The 18861-nt window shown below is 37.5% G+C and overlaps 2 protein-coding genes across 2 annotated transcripts in view; one reads left to right on the forward strand and one right to left on the reverse strand.

Annotated features, from left to right (window-relative positions):
* Positions 1 to 7507, forward strand: part of LOC130230432 (mitogen-activated protein kinase kinase kinase 20) — a 34902-nt gene extending 27395 nt beyond the window's left edge. The window contains exons 11-12 of the mRNA XM_056459434.1: positions 4049 to 4190; positions 6606 to 7507. Of these exons, the coding sequence (XP_056315409.1) occupies positions 4049 to 4190; positions 6606 to 6953 (490 nt within the window). The 3' untranslated portion in view covers positions 6954 to 7507. The remainder of the gene's footprint in view (positions 1 to 4048; positions 4191 to 6605) is intronic.
* Positions 7508 to 17903: 10396 nt separating this feature from the next.
* The window catches only part of LOC130230434 (tubulin alpha chain), a 3191-nt gene continuing 2233 nt past the window's right edge, over positions 17904 to 18861 (reverse strand). Inside the window, exon 4 of the mRNA XM_056459436.1 lies at positions 17904 to 18861. This exon is cut by the window's right edge and continues 176 nt beyond it. Within this exon, the coding sequence (XP_056315411.1) occupies positions 18060 to 18861 (802 nt within the window). The 3' untranslated portion in view covers positions 17904 to 18059.

The raw sequence follows: 18861 nt of genomic DNA on the forward strand, positions 1-18861 counted from the left end.
ATATATATATATATATATATATATATATATATATATATACAGTTGAAGTCAGAATTATTAGCCCCCCTTTGAATTTTTTATCTCTTTTAAATATTTCTCAAATGATGTTTAACAGAGCATGGAAATTTTCACAGTATGTCTGATAATATTTTTTCTTCTGGAGAAAGTCTTATTTGTTTTATTTCGGCTAGAATAAAATCAGTTTTTAATTTTTTATTATTATTGTGAAACTGTTTTAACTGTGTTAACTGGTTAATTAGTTATAGCTTTTTTTTAAAATAATGTTTGTAAATTATTGTTCAATAGTGTCAATTATTGTTGATTATTTCCCATAGTGCAACCCCATAGGAAAATGTCAAAAGGAAACTCATTCACTCATTTTCCTTCGGCTTAGTCCCTTTATTCATCAGAGGTCGTCACAGCAGAATGCACCACCAACTTATTCAGCATATGTTTTACATAGCAGATGCCCTTTCAGCTGCAACCCAGTACTGGAAAACACCTATACACTCTCATTCACACTCATACACTACGGCCAATTTAGTTTATTCAATTCACCTTTCGTGCATGTCTTTGGACTGTGGGGGAAACCAAAGCACCCGGAGGAAACACATGCCAACACAGGGAGAACATGCAAACTCCACACAGATATGCCAACTGACCCAGTGGGGACTCGAACTAGTGACCTTCTTGCTGTGAGGAGAAAGTGCTAACCACTGAGCCATCGTGCCACCCCATTTCTGTAAATTATGTATAAAAACTAATTTCGCCGGTGGCTCAGTGGTTAGCAATGTCACCTCACAGCATGTAGGTCCCTGTTTCGAGACTCGGCTGGGTCAGTTGGCATTTCTGAGTGGAGTTTGCATGTTCTCCCCATGTTTGTGTGAGTTTCCTCCTGGTGCTCCAGTTTCCCCCACAAGTCCAAAGACATGCGCTATAGGTGAATTGGGTAGGCTAAATTGCCCGTAGTGTATGTGTGTGAACAAGAGTGTATGGGTGTTTTTCAGTGATGGGTTGTAGCTGGAAGGGCATCCGCTGCGTAAAACACATGCTGGATGTAGTTGGTGGTTCATTCCGCTGTGGTAACCCCTGATTAATAAAGAGACTAAGCCGAAAAGAAAATGAATGAATGAACTAATCTTGCCAAATGACACAAATGTAATTCTGATTGTACATGGAGATAACTGTAAGAAGTATATACTTTGGTCACTTAATCAACAATGTTGCACAACTTGCAAAAGTTAAAAACAGGTAAAGCATTGGTTAAAAACCCAAATATTAATTCATGTGACCTACTGTAGTTGATTCACTTTACTGCAGTAAATCATGGGATAGTAAAACGTCCATCTTATGCACACTTTATAATCATGTAATGCACACATCATTTGTCACATACTATATTTAGCATCGAAGTACATTATTATTAGCCAAAATGCCTATGTTAATGTGCTTACAATGCACTTAGAGTATGTGAGGCATTTTAAAAATAGAAATATGAAACCTACACAAAGATATTCGCTGCTTGTTCAAGTTACGTATTTAAAATGAGCTGAATCAACACATTTTCTGAGGTTTTTGGTGGGCTACTTATTTGTTTTAAGTTCAATCCACTTAAAATTTGTAAAAAAAAAAAAAACAATTAAGTTAACTTAATCGATTAATGTTTGGACAACATGAAGGAATTGTGTGGAACTTTTCTTACAGTGTATGCTTCTCTTACACTTATATTATGAAGTCTTGAAGAGTTGTTTTGTTTTAAACCGTGACAGGTTTTGTTTAATTAGAGTTACGAGTTGTAATAAAACAAGAAACAAATGAAGGAAACATGCACAATAAGTGCTCGACCTGGGCTGAGCTGCAGCGCATGGAGGGAGAAATGTCAGAAATGAACTGAGAGGAATGGAAAAAGACGGAGGGGGAGGAAGAAGGAGGGTGAGACATTCTGGAAACGCTCCTCATGAGAGTGGTAGAGAAATCAATTCTAGAAGGAGGGAAGTTTTGAGAGTGTGTGTGGAGAGATTTTGGCAGGGGCTGATATGGCTTTTGAGGGCAGAGGGGTTGAGGAGGGGGGCATTCTGGCCTTCCTTCACATACCTGTTTATAAATAGCCACACTGGGCTTTTAGAGCGGGCTTTTTTGGTGTTTAGCCTACAGTACTACCTGCTGGCAACAATAGAAATTGCAGGCAAATGTTTTTAAATCAAAGGTGCAGATACACAAACTAGGGCCAGCGGTAACCTTTGATTTGTCCCGCCAACAAATCAGAGAAGAGATGGACAAATGGACACCTGAGGGACAATAATCATTTTTAATTTAACTTAAACTTTTGTTTGTTGCTCTGTTTAATTGCTGAGCTACAAAAAAGCAAAACTAAAATTGAATGTTTTAATTAAATGATGTGAATTAATCAGATTTTTTAACGGGTCATGAAACCTAAAACACATTTTGTTTTTAGATGTTGACAGATATATATGTTGCTAAAAACACTATTAGGACATACACTTACCGGCCACTTTATTAGGTACACCTGTCCAAGTGCTCATTAATGCAAATTTCTAATCTGCCAATTACGGAAGCAACTCAATGCATTTAGGCATGGAGACATAGTCAGGAAGATCTGCTGTAGTTCAAACCGAGCATCAGAATGGTGATTTAAAAGGTGATTGGTAGCATCAGCGTATGGAGGGAGAAATGTCAGAAAAGGTGATTTAAGTTGCTTTGAACGTGGCATGGTTGTTGGTGCCAGACAGGCTGGTCTGAGTATTTCAGAAACTGTTGATCTACTGGGGTTTTCATGCACAACATCTCTAGAGTTTACAGAGAATGGTCCAAAAAATAGAAAATATCCAGTGAGAGCATGTCTGAATGCACAACATGTCAAATCTTGAGGCAGATGGGCTGCAGCAACAGGTCAGCTAAGAACAGTTAACTGAGGCTACAATTCGCACAGGCTCACCAAAATTGGACAATAGAAGATTGGAAAAATGTTGCCTGGTGTGATGAGTCTTGACATTTGGATAGGGTCTGAATTTGGTTCAAAAACATGAAAGCATGGATCCATCCTGCCTTGTATCAACGGTTCAGGCTGGTGGTGGTGGTGTAATGGTGTGGGGGATATTTTCTTGGCTTACTTTGGGCCTATTAGCACCAATTAAGCATCGTGTCAACCCCACAGCCTACCTGAGTATTGTTGCTGACCATGTGCATCCCTTTATGACCACAGTGTACCCATCTTCTGATGGCTACTTCCAGCAGGATAACGCGCCATGTCATAAAGCGCGAATCATCTCAGACTGGTTTCTTGAACATGACAATGAGTTCACTGTACTCAAATGGCCTCCACAGTCCCCAGTTCTCAATCCAATAGAGCACCTTTGGGATGTGGTGGAACAGGAGATTCACATCATGGATGTGCAGCCGACAAATCTGCAGCAACTGTGTGATGCTATCATGTCAATATGGAGTAAAATCTCTGAGGAATATTTCCAGTTCCTTGTTTAATCTGTGAAGGATTAAGGCAGTTCTGAAGTCAAAAGGGGTCCGACCAAGTACTAGTAAGGTGTACCTAATAAAGTGGCTGGTGAGTGTATCTAGCTTTTGTTTTTTTAAGAAATCACCAAAGTTTGCTTGTTTATACACACTAAATAAAATATGTGGCTAGGAAATATCTAGGTTTGCTTCTTTTTATATAAGTATATGATAAGTAAAAATCTTTCACTTTCCATTAGAAAAAAAAAATCTAGCCCTGTATAAGTCTGATATTTTATTAATAATGGTATTAAAAAGTCTTAAACTTGACTTGATGAAACCTGCAGAAACCCTGAAATAGAGTAGTGGATCAAAATGTTGCATCAAAGTTGTCCTAAAACTATTTAAAAACTCATTCTTGACTTAGGACTATTTTAAATATTTTTTTTTATACTATTCATATGTTGATAACTGTGTATATATAGAATATAGAACTATTTTGTACTACACGAATAGTTATATCTGACAATAATTTCCTGTTTTTATATTTTGCTATGCTTTTTTGCTCTGTATCTCTAAGGTGTGAGATCGAGGAGACACTGGAGCGCTTGAAGCAGCTGGAGAGAGAGCTGAGCTGTAAAGAGCAGGAGCTGGAGGAAAGAGAAAGAAGACTGACAGAGTGGGAAAACAGACTCATGGAAAGATCCCGATCCTGCACCCCTGTGAGTTTGGCTTCAGAACAACTCATTTTGCAACCATACTTCTGCATACTAAGAGATGGTCTTGTTTAAAACTTCACGGTAGGAGCATGGTTATTTTGAGTGTCATAATGGCTTGTCTCTGCAGTGAAAAAGGGATAATAGAATAGTTCCTGCTATGATTTTAGCCACGGGTTTTATATGCTAGCTTACACACCATTGCACAGGTTTTAAAGCTGGATTATGCCAACATTGTGATGTTGTCACGTGACCTGCAGCACACAAAGTAGGAGACAGGAAGTCACACAAAGGGGAAGAGAAACTTCTACAAAGTCTGGACTTGTGTGCAACATTGTGGAAAGCCCAAATCTGCATTATACAGTTTATAGTAAGATGTCCTTGAGAGACACTGTAGCATACTTTTAATAAGTAAATAATATTACTAGAGTAAATAAAATACTCTGAAATGTGATAATGTTCACTGGATGTAGTGTAATTTTATTATAAATGTTATAGTTATGTAAATATTTTCCACAGTAAACAATGCTGGGTTCCACACAATCGATTTTGTGTTGAGACAACATGAAGGAATTGAATCAACTTATTATTTTTTTACAAATTTAAGTGGATTGAACATAAAACACCAACACTTCAAGAATTGTGTTGTTTCAGCTCAATTTATATAAGTAGTTTGAACAAACAGCAAACGTCATTTTATTTGATGAGTATGCCCAGTTCGAATATTGCTCTTTGGTGAAAATTTATGATTAATTACCTCAATAAATATAGCTTAAAAATACTTAGCATTTCTGGATATTTGAAGCTCTAAAAGAGCAGGAAACCTGTATGATCTGGTTAAAATGACAGCTAAATATCAAATGTATCTAAAACATACAATTTGCAGTTATTTCACTAAACCTCAGGCCATCTAAGATGTATTATAGAGCATTAAAGTTTTTTTTTTTAGCTTAAACTGGTACTTGGGGATTATTATAATGCAATTACATGAGTCGAACAAACTGGCAAGTAAAAAATAGAAAATGTGGCTCCTGACAATACAGTGAGGTCTTATATAGTGAAACGATCAGCTATAAAAGACACTCCACATTGTTTACAAAATAAATATCTTTAATCCACAGCCAATATTTCTATTGTATAATGATATACACAATAGCCCTAAGTCACAGGCATGAGCTGACGTACTATATATCCATCAAAATACTCAAGCTTATCCTTAATGCTAATACCTAATGCATATAATATTTACTGTATTTAAATTTTACTACATTTTATGAGTACACAAGGACTACAATTTTAGCTTAATTTCTTCTTTAAAGGAACAGTTTGCCTTTTTTTTTTATCCATTCAGCCAATCTCAGGGTCAGGCGGAAGTACTTTTAGCTTAGCTTAGCAAAGCATAAATCATTGAACTGGATTAGACCATTAGCATCTCGCTCCAAAATGTCATAGAGCTTTGATAATTTTCCTCTTTAAAGCTTGACTCTTCTGTAGTTACATTGTGTACTAAGACCAACAGAAAATAAAACGTTGCTATTTTCTAGGTTGACACGGCTAGGAACCATACCCTCATTCCAGCGTAATAATCAAGGAACTTTACTGCCATACCATGGCTGCAGCAGGCGCAATGATATTACGTAGCACTTGAAAATAGCTCCAAGATAAGTAACTATAGGTAACATTTGCATAAAATCATTACGCCTTTTTTAAGGGAGATGCTAATGGCCTAATATGATTCGATTTATGCTAAGCTAAGCTAAAAGTGCTCATGCCAGATGCAGAGATTGACAGGATAGATTAAAAATGGTAAAACTCAACTGTTTAGTAGCAGGGGACTTGTTCTGTTCAAATTTACTACCCGTTCTCTATGTTGGTGGCTGTTTTTGGCCCATTGACTTCTATTATAGTGACATTTTTGATTCCAAAGCCACGAACTGATGATCAATATTAAAATTACCCATTTTACCTTCTCCCAAAAGTGAAAACCATCAACAATCAGGAATAATCAAGCATGATTATATGCTGTCTTGGCTGTGCAATCAAAAAATGTCATTATAATAGAAGTTAACGGGTCACCAACATAACGAAAGGGTATAAAACTTGCCTTTTTAAATTTAAAGAGTTAAATCTTTGAAAAATTTCATGGCATTTTACAAAAATACGTGTCAAAATAAGATGTCACCAAAAATTTGTCCATTTGCTGAAACAAAGAGAAAGTTGTTGCCAAATTAAGACTAAAAATCACCTCAGAATGGATGAAAACATCCTCAACAGCACATAAGGTTTAATGATCTGCTGATTGTCACCTACATCTTCAATGGCCTGAAAGTGAGGGGGGCAATTAACACTCCCTTTAACCTAATTCTAAGTATACAACTACATTTCTACCAACTTTAAATTGACTTCATGTTCGTTTGGCAGCTGTTTTCCCACATTTCCCCGCTGGCGGCGACTCTGAGCGCCGAGTCCTTCTATGAGGCTCACATGGAGGAGAGCAACAGCTCTGAGGTCAGTTGTCAGATCTCATCATCCTGCAGTAACGGGGATCTGGGCCAGAGCAGCCTGCAGAAGCTCATGCTGGGGTTCGGAGGCGTGTTTGACCTGGATATGAACATTCCCAGCGGGAACCTCGTCCGCCAGTCAGGGATGCAGATCAACATGCAAGCCAAGAAGAATTCCTCCAAGTCCTGCAGTGTCCGTGAGGGACGCAAAATGAACATGGCCATCACCATGGACGACTTCGGCTGGTCTGATGACGACAGCGATTAGGGGTCAGAGTTAGTACTTACAACTGTTTGAATTAAACTGTAAAGATTGGTCTGAATATTTTCAAACATTGCTGCACCCATGTGTGGTACTTTTCAGTGCAAAAAAATAAGCGTTATTTGATAAAGAGCAGACACTGAAAAAATGCTAAGGTAAGTGTTTGCAAATGATTTATATGGGCTGAGATTAAACTAATGAATTATATTCAGTAATGTTTAACTTAATTTGTTTGTTTAAATTCAGCCTACATAAATTGTTTGCAAATCACTTACCTTAAAAAAAGGTTAGTAAATCCAATGAATCATTTTTTTTCAGTGTACCCTATTAGCAGTTGGGCTGTTGTTCTGAATATACCGGCTAACTAGTACAAATACCCCCTTTAATAGCAAGCACGATGAATGATACTGCATTGTAATGGGTTAGTTGTACAAGATGTCGCTGTTGAGCTTTCGAGAGGTTGTTGCGAGATCGGATATGATTCCGGCCAGGAGTTAACGAGAATTATTTAAATTATTTATTACATTTCTCATTTATTGTATTTTATTAGCGTCTACCCCCACCCCAACCGTCACAGTAACGTAAAAACAGTAGCTGTACCAAGTATTATTTATGCTATTAAATTACCCAGTAAATTGTATTTTATTACCGTCAACCCCCACCCCCACCCCAACCCTAAACCCAACCGTCACAGTAATGTAAATACAGTAGTTGTACCAAGTATTATTTATGCTGCATATTAAATCACCCAATAAATTGTATTTTATTAGCGTCTACCCACACCACAACTCTAAACCCAGCCGTCACAGTAATGTAAAAACAGTAGCTGTACCGAGTATTATTTATGCTATCAATTAAATTACTCAATAATTTTTTTTTAATGCCTTCCTCTACCCCAACCATCACGCTAACGTAAAAACAGTAGCTGTACCGAGTACTATTTATGCTATTAAATTACCCAGTAAATTGTATTTTATTAGCGTCTACCCCCACCCCAACCCTAAACCCAACCGTCACAGTAACGTAGAAACAGTAGCTGTACCGAGTATTATTTATGCTATCTATTAAATTACCCAATAAATTGTTTTTTAATGTCTACCCCCACTCCAACCCTAAACCCAACCGTCACAGTAATGTAAAAACAGTAGCTGTACCGAGTATTATTTATGCTATTAAATTACCCAGTAAATTGTATTTTATTAGCGTCTACCCACACCACAACCCTAAACCCAACCGTCACAGTAATGTAAAAACAGTAGCTGTACCGAGTATTATTTATGCTATCAATTAAATTACCCAATAATTATTTTTTTAATGCCTTCCTCTACCCCAACCATCACGCTAACGTAAAAACAGTAGCTGTACCGAGTACTATTTACGCTATTAAATTACCCAGTAAATTGTATTTTATTAGCATCTACCCCCACCCCAACCCTAAACCCATCCGTCACAGTAACGTAAAAACAGTGGCTGTACCGAGTATTATTTATGCTATCAATTAAATTACCCAATAAATTTTTTTTTTTAATGCCTTCCTCCACCCCAACCATCACAGTATTGGAGAAACAGTAGTTGTACTGAGTATTATTTATGCTATCTATTAAATTACCCAATAAATTGTATTTTATTAGCATCTACCCCCACCCCAACCCTAAACCCAACCGTCACAGTAACGTAAAAATAATAACTATTGTTATGCAGTGTCATCAAAAAATGCTGCTATGTTAATGTGCATATCACATTTCCGGTCGGGCATGTACCCGATCTAGACTTTACCCTTCCGAGATGGAAGCGTGTGCGTTTACTTCCGGTCGTATAGAACTATGAAGGAAGAGGTAAAGATTTAGCATTTTTGTTACCAAAAATGAGCATGTTTAAAATAAAAAGAACCCAAAGTAGTTTATCAGCGACAGGAGAGAACATCCTCACTTCACTGCTGCATACCTCAGTGCACTAATTTGCTTTCATTCTTTCCCTGTTGATGCTAAAGTTCGTGCTCAGACGTTACTCAAACTCTGTAATTATAAAAAATAATTAAAACACAATGCAGAGAAACGACCGCTACAAAAAAGACATGGTCCCCATAGAATTTGAGTAACCACTAAGCACAAACTTTAGCATCAGGGAAAGAATGGAATTAGTGCACTGAGGTATGCAGCAATGAAGTGAGGATGTTCTCTCATGTCGCTGATAAACTACTTTGGTTTTTATTTTTTTATTTTTAGACATGCTCATTTTTGGTAATGAAAATGCAAATTCTTCACCTCTTCCTTCATAGTTCTATACAACCGGAAGTAAAATTGCACACTTTTGTCTTGGAAGCTCACCGACGCCATCTTATGCACCTAGCCCATTGGTGAAGATACAGGGTACTGCACAAATGCCCATATATGGCAGGATTTACCATTGGTTGGAGGGATTTACCTCTGAGTGAGCCAGCAGGTCATGCTGAGATCTCCCCTGTGTGCGACTGTCACATTTACAGTATTTATAAAGTGTGAGGTGAGATTTAATGGGATTTCTGAAGCTGTGTTTTTGTAAAGCCCTGACGTTTTTATAAAATAAAGGAAATACTGAAGGTTTGTGACATGGTTCAAACTCTGTTTCCAATGAGGGAAAATGCCATAATTTGTGGCGCTTACAACTTTCGTCACTAAACTTGGCCTGCATTGTTTTGGTAGCGACATAGATAATACATCATATTATGACGCATATAATAAATCAGGTAAACATAAAGCTTGAGTCGTATAATTACAGTGTAAATGCTGTAATTATGACAGCTGCTAGCTAATTGTTTTTAATTTTTATTTGTTTTTAGCTGAAACTGAGAAGGTGTTTTCAGTGGTGGCTCAGTGGTTAGCACTGTCGCCTCACAGCAAGGTCGCTGGTTTGAGTCTTGGCTGGGCCAGTTGGCATTTCTGTGTGGAGTTTGCTTGTTCTCCCCATCCGGTTTCCCCCACAGTCCAAAGACATGCGCTATAGGTGAATTAGGTAAACAAAATTAGCCTTAGTGTATGTGGATGAAAGAGTGTATGGGTGTTTCCCAGTACTGGATTTTGGCTGGAAGGGCATGCGCTGTGTAAAACATATGCCGGAATAGTTGACGGTTCATTCCTCTGTAGTGACCTCTGATAAATACGGGACTAAGCAAAGGACAATGAATGAATAAAGAAATGTTAAATAAATTCATATTAAAGGGTTAGTTCTGACAAAAAATGAAGATTTTGTTATTAATCACTCATGACTCATGTCATTCCAAACCCCCAAGAACTTCAATCGTCTTTCGGCAACACAAATTAAAATAATTTAGATAAAAGAGATCTCCCATCCTCTATAGATAGCAAAAGTCTCGAGATGTTCAAAATTCTGAAATGTACCTAAAAACACCCTCAACAGTCCATATCAGGGTTGTCCTGGAGGGCTGGTGTCCTGCAGAGTTTAGTTCCATCTCCAATTAGACACATCCTGCGATATATGGTAACAAACTAGAACTACACTACTGTACTTAAGTACTAAAAGGCTGTATCTGTACTCTACTGGAGTATTGTTTATTTCTCCTACTTCCATTTTTACTTCAGTACATATTTTTGATGAATTTAATACTTTTACTCCGATAGATTTTTTATGTCCAGCATAGTTACTCGTTACAATTATAAAAAATGTTACGAATCATTCCAAACCCACATTATCAATGCCAGAGCAGCAGATGGCTCTATCGCAGGTTTGAATAAGCTGGCTCGATGAACATTCAGAGGATCAAAGAAGAAAACCCAGAAGTTCCACCTTCAACTCCTTCACTTTCAACTGTTCGTGGCGACGAGGAAAAAGACCACCCATGGCCCTATTTAGGGCCATGTTTGCATTTATCAGAGTGAAAGACAGTTCATATAGAATGAAGTGCATACTCTGCCTCCCAAAAGATTGCGAAATAATGACCAAAAATTCACTGTCAAATTTGAAGAAATAACAATATAAAATATTAATTCAAAATAATATAATACACAAAAAACAGCAGTTTGAGCTATCCATAAGCGCTAGATAAGTTAACGTTAGCTACCCATGGTTATTAACATGCTGCGATGTTCACTTAACGTTAACTAGCTGGCTATCACAAAGACTGTGTCACGCTGAATGGTGTTTTTGACCCATACAAAAAAAAGATATTTAAAATAAACAAAACAATGTCTTTTTACTGCTTTCTTTAATAACTACATAACACAATACTTGTACTTTTAATTTCAATATTTGAGTAGTAAATTTTGAAATAAACTACTTGCAATACTTAAGTACAAAAAATGTTGAATACTTTAGTACTTCCACTTAAGTATGGTGCTTAAAGAGCACTTCAACTTCAACTTGTCACTTTTTTGATAGAGCACTTGTACTTTTACTCAAGTCTGGGTCTCTAGGATTTTATACATCTCTGGACACATCTAAACCCGGTAATCAAGCACTTTCTAGGTGTAGAATCTTCCAGAAGGGTGTGTTGAAGCACGTTGGAGCTAAACTATGCAGGACACCTGCCCTCCAGGACTAAGTTTGGGCACTCCTGATCCATTTGCCTTTAATGGTTCAATCAGAACATTATGAACATACACAAGAACATTGTTGTGTGCACAAAAAACAAAAATAACGACTTTATTCAACAGTTTCTTCTCCTCATAAGCCCCGTTCACACAGTGATACCGGTATATATCCGGAAAATTTTCAGAATTTTACTGGTAAATTTATAAAAAAGGTGTTCACACAAGCTGGACGTTCCTGGAAATTTTCCGGAAAAGACCGTTCAAACATCCATTCCAAAATAGCGGTAAATTCTGACACCATTAACCAGAAATGAGCTCTAAACAGCAGCGCTTGTATTTGTAAACATTTTTGTGTAAAAGGGGTCCGGCGATTTCACTTTTAAACTATCATTTATGCAGCTGCTTTGTGAGACATCCAAAGGCAGAAACGCGAACCGCAGCAAATACTTATTAAAATATTCTGATTCAACCACTGAAGGTATATGGTCTGTTTAGAGAATGTTTTTTTTATATTTGAGATGATGAACAGAAGTCTTGGAGGATTGGAATATGAGGGTCGATTATTTAATAGCCAAGGTTCCATTTTTGGGTGAACTAACCCTTTAATATTATTTACTTTTGATTAAAATGCTTTGAAATGTGCATTTTTAAATTTGATGTTTGGCGTAATTTCAACTGAAAAATGAAGAGAGAGCGGGACATAGCTCCTGGGGAGTAGCTCCTCCCCTTCAAAAAAAGCCAGTAGCGTTTATCTTAGGTTTTATTACCGCTCTGCCAGTGAGAGTGGTTGAGCTCAAGCGCATCAAATGAAAAGCAAATAAGAATCATCAAAGTCCCTTTAAGGCAAGTCATTTCACTTGGCGGCCATCTTTGAAACGCCTCTCGGGCAGTATATGCCCGGGCATTCTGTTTGAATGGGGAAACATCAAATTGCCAAGATTACGATTGAATTTCATATTAGGAATCATCAATAAAATTAAACAACAACTGTTTATTTAGTTTCATTTCTAAATGTATATATTCATATAAAATCTGCTGAAACTCATGGTCTAGTTTGAGCCCCTCCCTCGAAGTATTGTCAGTCTATAGCAATCAATGATTGGCTCCTGTAATAGAAGGCGGGATTTTTTCGCCATATTTCGATTGATGATTGGCTCCTGTACTAGTAGGCAGGCTTATTCTATGGTCTTTGGAGAAGTCTCAAAAGGGGCGGGGCATGTCAGATACTAGAGAGCATTTGATTGGTCATGATTTGATGAGAAACTAAAGAATAAGGTGACGTGAAAATAAAATTGTTGATCCATTTATGTGGAAGTGACAAACTCCAAGCTAGACGTTTCTCTCAGTTTTATAGTTTCTATATGCGAAGTTTGTCACAGTTTTGAAGCCTATACATAAACTTAAAACGAACAGACTGAAACTAACATCTAAATAAATGTTATTTTAATTTCACGTGACCTTTAACTAAGAACTTAGAACTAGTGATGGTGAAATGAAGCTTTCTGAACCAGTGAAGTGCTCGACTCAATTGCATTGGAAAAAGGTTAGTTACTCGAAGCTTTCTAAATCAGAGCTCGATGAGGACCTCTTCTGGTTAAAGTGTGGGAAAGCACTGTGTTGCAATGTCAAATGTTCACAACTGACCAACTCATTCATGTAGTAATACAACAACAGTAATATAAACAAATAACTCAATTACTGTAGTTTTTACACATACAGTAAGGTACATTACATTTCACCACAGATGACTGTAGTAAAATCCAAGGTGTTCAAACGTATTTGCAACTTATTCCAACCAGTCATTCACCCACGCACTCGTTCCAAGCCGGGATCGAACCAGCAATTCCTGCATGGGAGGCTGTTCTCCGTTAACCACTATACTAGGATATGCAGTGGTTTTCTTTAAAGATAGTTGTAAAAAAATACGCTAATACACTTTAGTATGCTTCAAAACCTTTTTACTACAAATTATGATTGTATTTTAGTTTAATTACTGGTGTGTGGGACCGGTGCAGTGCTTTGAAACAGTAGAAATGTATGTAATCAACGCCTAATCTCTCGCTATACACTTCACTAACCCATAGGGGTGTTTAAATCTTTGAATCAAAATTCGAAGCAGTCACGTGGGTATAGGCGAAAGTGAAGCTTCGGACGTCACTGATCACGTGATGATGGCAAAACGAATCAAGCTGCGGGACACTGCTTCACTGGGAGATGTATCGTTTTTTTGATACATGCTTCGAAGCCTCAGCGCACAACGTCACATCATGACTTAGAACCGCATTCAGGTTTAAAACAACTTGAGCATGAGTAAAAGGAGACTGAATTACAATTCTGTGGCGACATCCCTCTAATAATATATATTTGAGTAAAAATAATAATTTTTCATCATGTTATGGTGCACTAGTTGCAGGTTTCATACACATTTTAACTACTAAAATTCCATGAGTTTTCCAAGACTTTTCCAGAACTTTCAAGTACATTTTCATGACGTAATGTTTCATGTAATGCGACGTCTACATATACATGGTAAATAAGAAAAACAATGACGTTGAAATTTATTACAGCATATCATAGAAAACACAACAATCTATTTGTTTAAATTTGTTTTTATATCTACGTAATTTTTTTATAGAGATAGTTCACCCAAAAATAACACAATTTTCATTACACCCTTCACTTGTTTCAACCATTTTTGAGTTTTCTTTTCTTTAAATGAACACAAAAGAATTTAATTTAATAACTCCTATAGTATTGAAACAAGTGAAGTGTGAGTAAATAGTGAGTACATTTTAATCTATGAGTAAACTGTCCTTTAAGGCCTGTGACTGTGTGAACATTTCAATATTTCACATTTTAAAACATCCGGCCACAAGAAAATTTGTGCAACTTTAATAAAGATTAAATAATATACATTGAAGACTCTGCAGTGTTGATTATTCAATATCTGTACCTGAACAGTGAATACCTGAAAACTATTATTCACTTCTATGCTAATTTATTTGTTATATATTATTCAACATTCACTCCTCTACAAAATCCCCCCAAATCAATCTAAATAAACCTGTTAAATCATCTGGTGAAATTGTATTCACATCGCAATATATCACAGAAATACAAAATATGTTTAAGTCAGATTTTTCCAACATCGCGCAGACCTAATTCAACTATACAGATATTTGTTAAACAAATTTCCGTGACTTTTCCAAAACTTTGTGGGTTTTTCTGTTTTTGCAAAACTTTTCCAGGCCTGAAAAATGCAATGTCAAAATTCCATGACTTTTCCAGGTTTTCCATGACTGAATGAACCCTGTAGTTGGGACTTGTGGAGCTGCACGTCGATAGACTTGCTCTTCAGTGTTTAGACCTTCAGCAGTGAAATTTAAACCACACTGAACTAAACTGAACTCTGAAAACTGGACTGACAGCTTCAATTTACTAGAACTTCTATGTTAAACTGCTTTGTCACAATCTACATTGTAAAAGCGCTACGGAAAAAATAACTAGTCTAGTGAATATCCTGTTTTGAGACCCACCGCTCTTGCAATTCACCCAAAACCAACACGGCTTTTGGCTTTGTGGTGGTGACTGCATTTAAACTTGAGCTCAAATCCCATATATGACCGCACTTGCTTGTCATTGGCCTACAGGGCTTGTTTAGTGTCTTTAAGGTGTCATGTGACAAGCATAACCAGTGCTTAGGCTTGTTTTCTTGTCATTTGCGCGGGATCAGTTCAACAGTTTCAGCCTCTTCACTGGACTGTGTGTGCCAGATAAGCTGAGTGCCAAACTGGAGGCCCACTTTGTACCCTCACATGCAACAACGTCTGCTTTCTATCCACATCAAATAAGCGCAAGGGGAAAAAAAAAAAAAGCTGCTTATAGTCATTGTTTAATGCTAGCTCTTTGGCTGTAATACTTGTATATTGTGTACATGTTGTTTAAACGGTGGCTCATGAGTCTCATGTTGAGTTGTGCATGTGTGTGGTCAGTGAAAGTTGAGGTGTTTGGGTGTGTTTGTTCCCAGCACAGAGATCCGGCTCTCCAGCTTTACACGTAATACAAACACATAACCCTATTCATCGCCAGTGCGTGTTTAATCTGTAAACTATATCCAAAGCAGGAGGCTGGATAAGCAGATTAGCCTGCCCACACTGAGAAATATGTACTTTGGTTCCATGGCGGCCAATACAGAGCAGTTTGAGGTTTCTCATGGTGCTTTCAAACTTGTAGTTGTTTCATTGACCTGGATCAAATAAAGAAACAGGGTATATGCAGGAATCCTAAAGGTAATTTCAATACCTTTTTAAGACTTTTAAAGACCCTCTCAGAATATTTTAGACCTCATCGCCATTTCAGGTTTTATTTAGGATCAGACCTTTAACTTAATTAACAGTTGTTGTTAAATAAATCAATACAACAGAACTCAGATAAGCTCGGAAGAAACAAAGCTTTAAAGAATAAATTACGTGGTTGTTTTCAGCGACAGGTTTTAGCCACTGTTTAAACTCGTTTTTCTCCAACCAGGAGTATGTTAACTCATATTTTCCCATTTTGCCGTCTGTTTCGCTCTATGGTTTCGGTACATGTAGTGAGCATCACATCACCTTCCCTCATTTGTCGCAAATTACGCGACCACCCATACGGCGAAGCTTGACCGGATGTGCCCCGGCCTGAACCAATCTCATGGATCGAGTACGCCGTTGTTAATATTAGGAGGAAAATATATTTATGCTTTTTTCGGGGAGTCAAACAATTTGGACAACGCTTGAACAAAATTTAAGACCTCGTAAAAACACGATTAAGACTTTTAATACCTTTTAAGGGCCTTAATTTTCTCATAATTCATTATCAACTTTTAATACTTATTAGGACCCCCGCGGACACACTGAGGAAAAAACTACACTTGGTATTAGGTGACGTAGCAATCTATCTGCCATTTTAAATTTTGAACCTAACAAAGGCTTTAATTATGAAAAGTTTGAAACAGAATTTCCTAAACAATGCTGTGCTTATGTGTACATTTTTCAACCACTGTGTTGTACTGTCTGTAATTAGGAATATTGTAAGTGATGTGGTAAAATGGCTACTGTATGCTTGAGCATTCTGAATTTTTTGTGGTGGCGTCTTTAAGTCATGTCCTGTTTTAAATCTGCATGTCTTTGGCACATATTTAGGTAAACGGAAGTTTTACTGTTAGCAAATAGAGAACCGTTCTTTCAGTGTTCTTGGTCCGCATCAATGTTTACATGGCAGCATTCAGAGCAGAGATGCCCAAACTAGGGCCCATGGGCCAAAGCTGGCCCATGGTAACCTTTGATTTGCCCCGCCATGCCCTCTGAGAAGAGAGAGAGAATGTTTCAATTAAATTGTGTAAATTAATCATATTTTGTTTAAACACACATAGTCACCTGACAGTGCAGTTTTTATTGCAATAAGTTATCATTTAAAAAGTTATACTGCATTAGATAATACAATTTAAAGTAATGTTTTCTATTTATTTTATGAAATCAATTAGATTACCGTCAAACTGCATACATTGTATGTGTGTGTGTATATATATATAAAAATATATAAACTTTTCTTTTTAAACCAAAGAATAACTATTACATCTTCTCGCTTTCAAATATGTTTAGCATAAACCCTTAACAGTGGTGTAGATGCACGTTAATTTAATAGTTTATAAGTCTAGATAGTGCTTATATTGGTGACGCACTATTTTTGAGCACCCATGAAAAGCCTTTCCCTTTTGCTTAGCAACTGTGGTCAAAACACAGTTGCTAAGTGATTAGCACAATACCACATCAGCTACTTTAGCAGTCAAATTTTGCAAAGCCCAGCATCCTGCCTTGTCTATTTAGATCAGAGGTGGCCAAAGCTGGCCCACAGTAACCTTTGGTTTGGCCCACCATCCTATCTGAATAATAGGGAGAATGATAGACTTAGTTGGGGTAAAAGCCTTTGACAGTTTATCATTTCAAATTGAACAATCTTTTGTTTCTTTGAGCTACAAAAAAAAAAGTAAATAAAATGTTTCATTTAAACAATGTAATTAAATCTATTTTTTCTTTAAGAGGACAATGCACATAACATCAGTGAGCAAATCCAGGCAGAGGCAGTTTACCTTATGTATTTAACATTGAACTCCAATGTGTTATAAATTGGATTGTTTTTTTTTCTATAATTCATTATAAAACAGTAAAATATGATTCTGCATCATTAATGTTTTAAAGCAACATTCTAGTTTTTTTTTTTAAATATCAAATAAAGTATTTTTTGGTAATAGTTTGGGATATTTAACTTAGGCCAACAATCAAGTTTGGCTTTTGGCCCTTTATAAGAAAGTTTGGGCACCCCTGATCTAGATATTCAGCTTCGTTTCAGGAAGTAACAAATATAATCTAGTATAAAAAGAAAAGACCATAATCTCTTTTTTTTTTTAGCATTTTTTTATTGAAAAGCTTGACCCAATAAAAATGAACATTTTGTTTTAAGGGAATGTGATGTCATAGAACAATTTCCATATTTTAAGTCAGGCATGAGTTGTCTTGCTAGGTTGTGCAAGGGTCAGCAAGAAGCCATCAACTTAATACTCCTCTCCCTCTTCATCCTCCTCCCCGACGCTGTCTGTGCCCACCTCTTCATAATCCTTCTCCAGGGCAGCCATGTCTTCTCTGGCCTCTGAGAACTCTCCCTCCTCCATACCTTCACCAACATACCAATGAACGAAAGCTCTCTTGGCGTACATCAGATCAAACTTGTGGTCCAGGCGAGCCCATGCTTCAGCAATGGCTGTGGTGTTGCTCAACATACACACGGCTCTCTGCACTTTAGCCAGGTCTCCTCCGGGAACCACAGTTGGGGGCTGGTAGTTGATGCCAACCTTGAACCCAGTGGGACACCAGTCCACAAACTGGATGCTACGCTTTGTCTTGATGGTGGCGATGGCAGAGTTGACGTCTTTGGGTACGACATCTCCACGGTACAGCAGACAGCAAGCCATGTACTTGCCATGACGAGGGTCGCACTTGACCATCTGATTGGCTGGCTCAAAGCAAGCATTGGTGATGTCAGCAACAGACAGCTGCTCGTGGTAGGCTTTCTCTGCGGAGATCACTGGGGCGTAGGTGGCCAGAGGGAAGTGGATACGTGGATAGGGCACCAGGTTAGTTTGGAACTCGGTCAGATCTACATTCAGGGCTCCATCGAAGCGCAGGGAGGCGGTAATGGAGGAAACGATCTGCCCAATCAGCCTGTTGAGGTTTGTGTATGTGGGACGCTCGATGTCTAGGTTTCTTCTGCAGATGTCATAGATGGCTTCATTGTCTACCATGAAGGCACAGTCAGAGTGCTCAAGGGTGGTGTGGGTGGTGAGGATGGAGTTGTAG

Source organism: Danio aesculapii, chromosome 6, assembly GCF_903798145.1.
Source record: "Danio aesculapii chromosome 6, fDanAes4.1, whole genome shotgun sequence".
Classification (NCBI taxonomy): domain Eukaryota; kingdom Metazoa; phylum Chordata; class Actinopteri; order Cypriniformes; family Danionidae; genus Danio; species Danio aesculapii.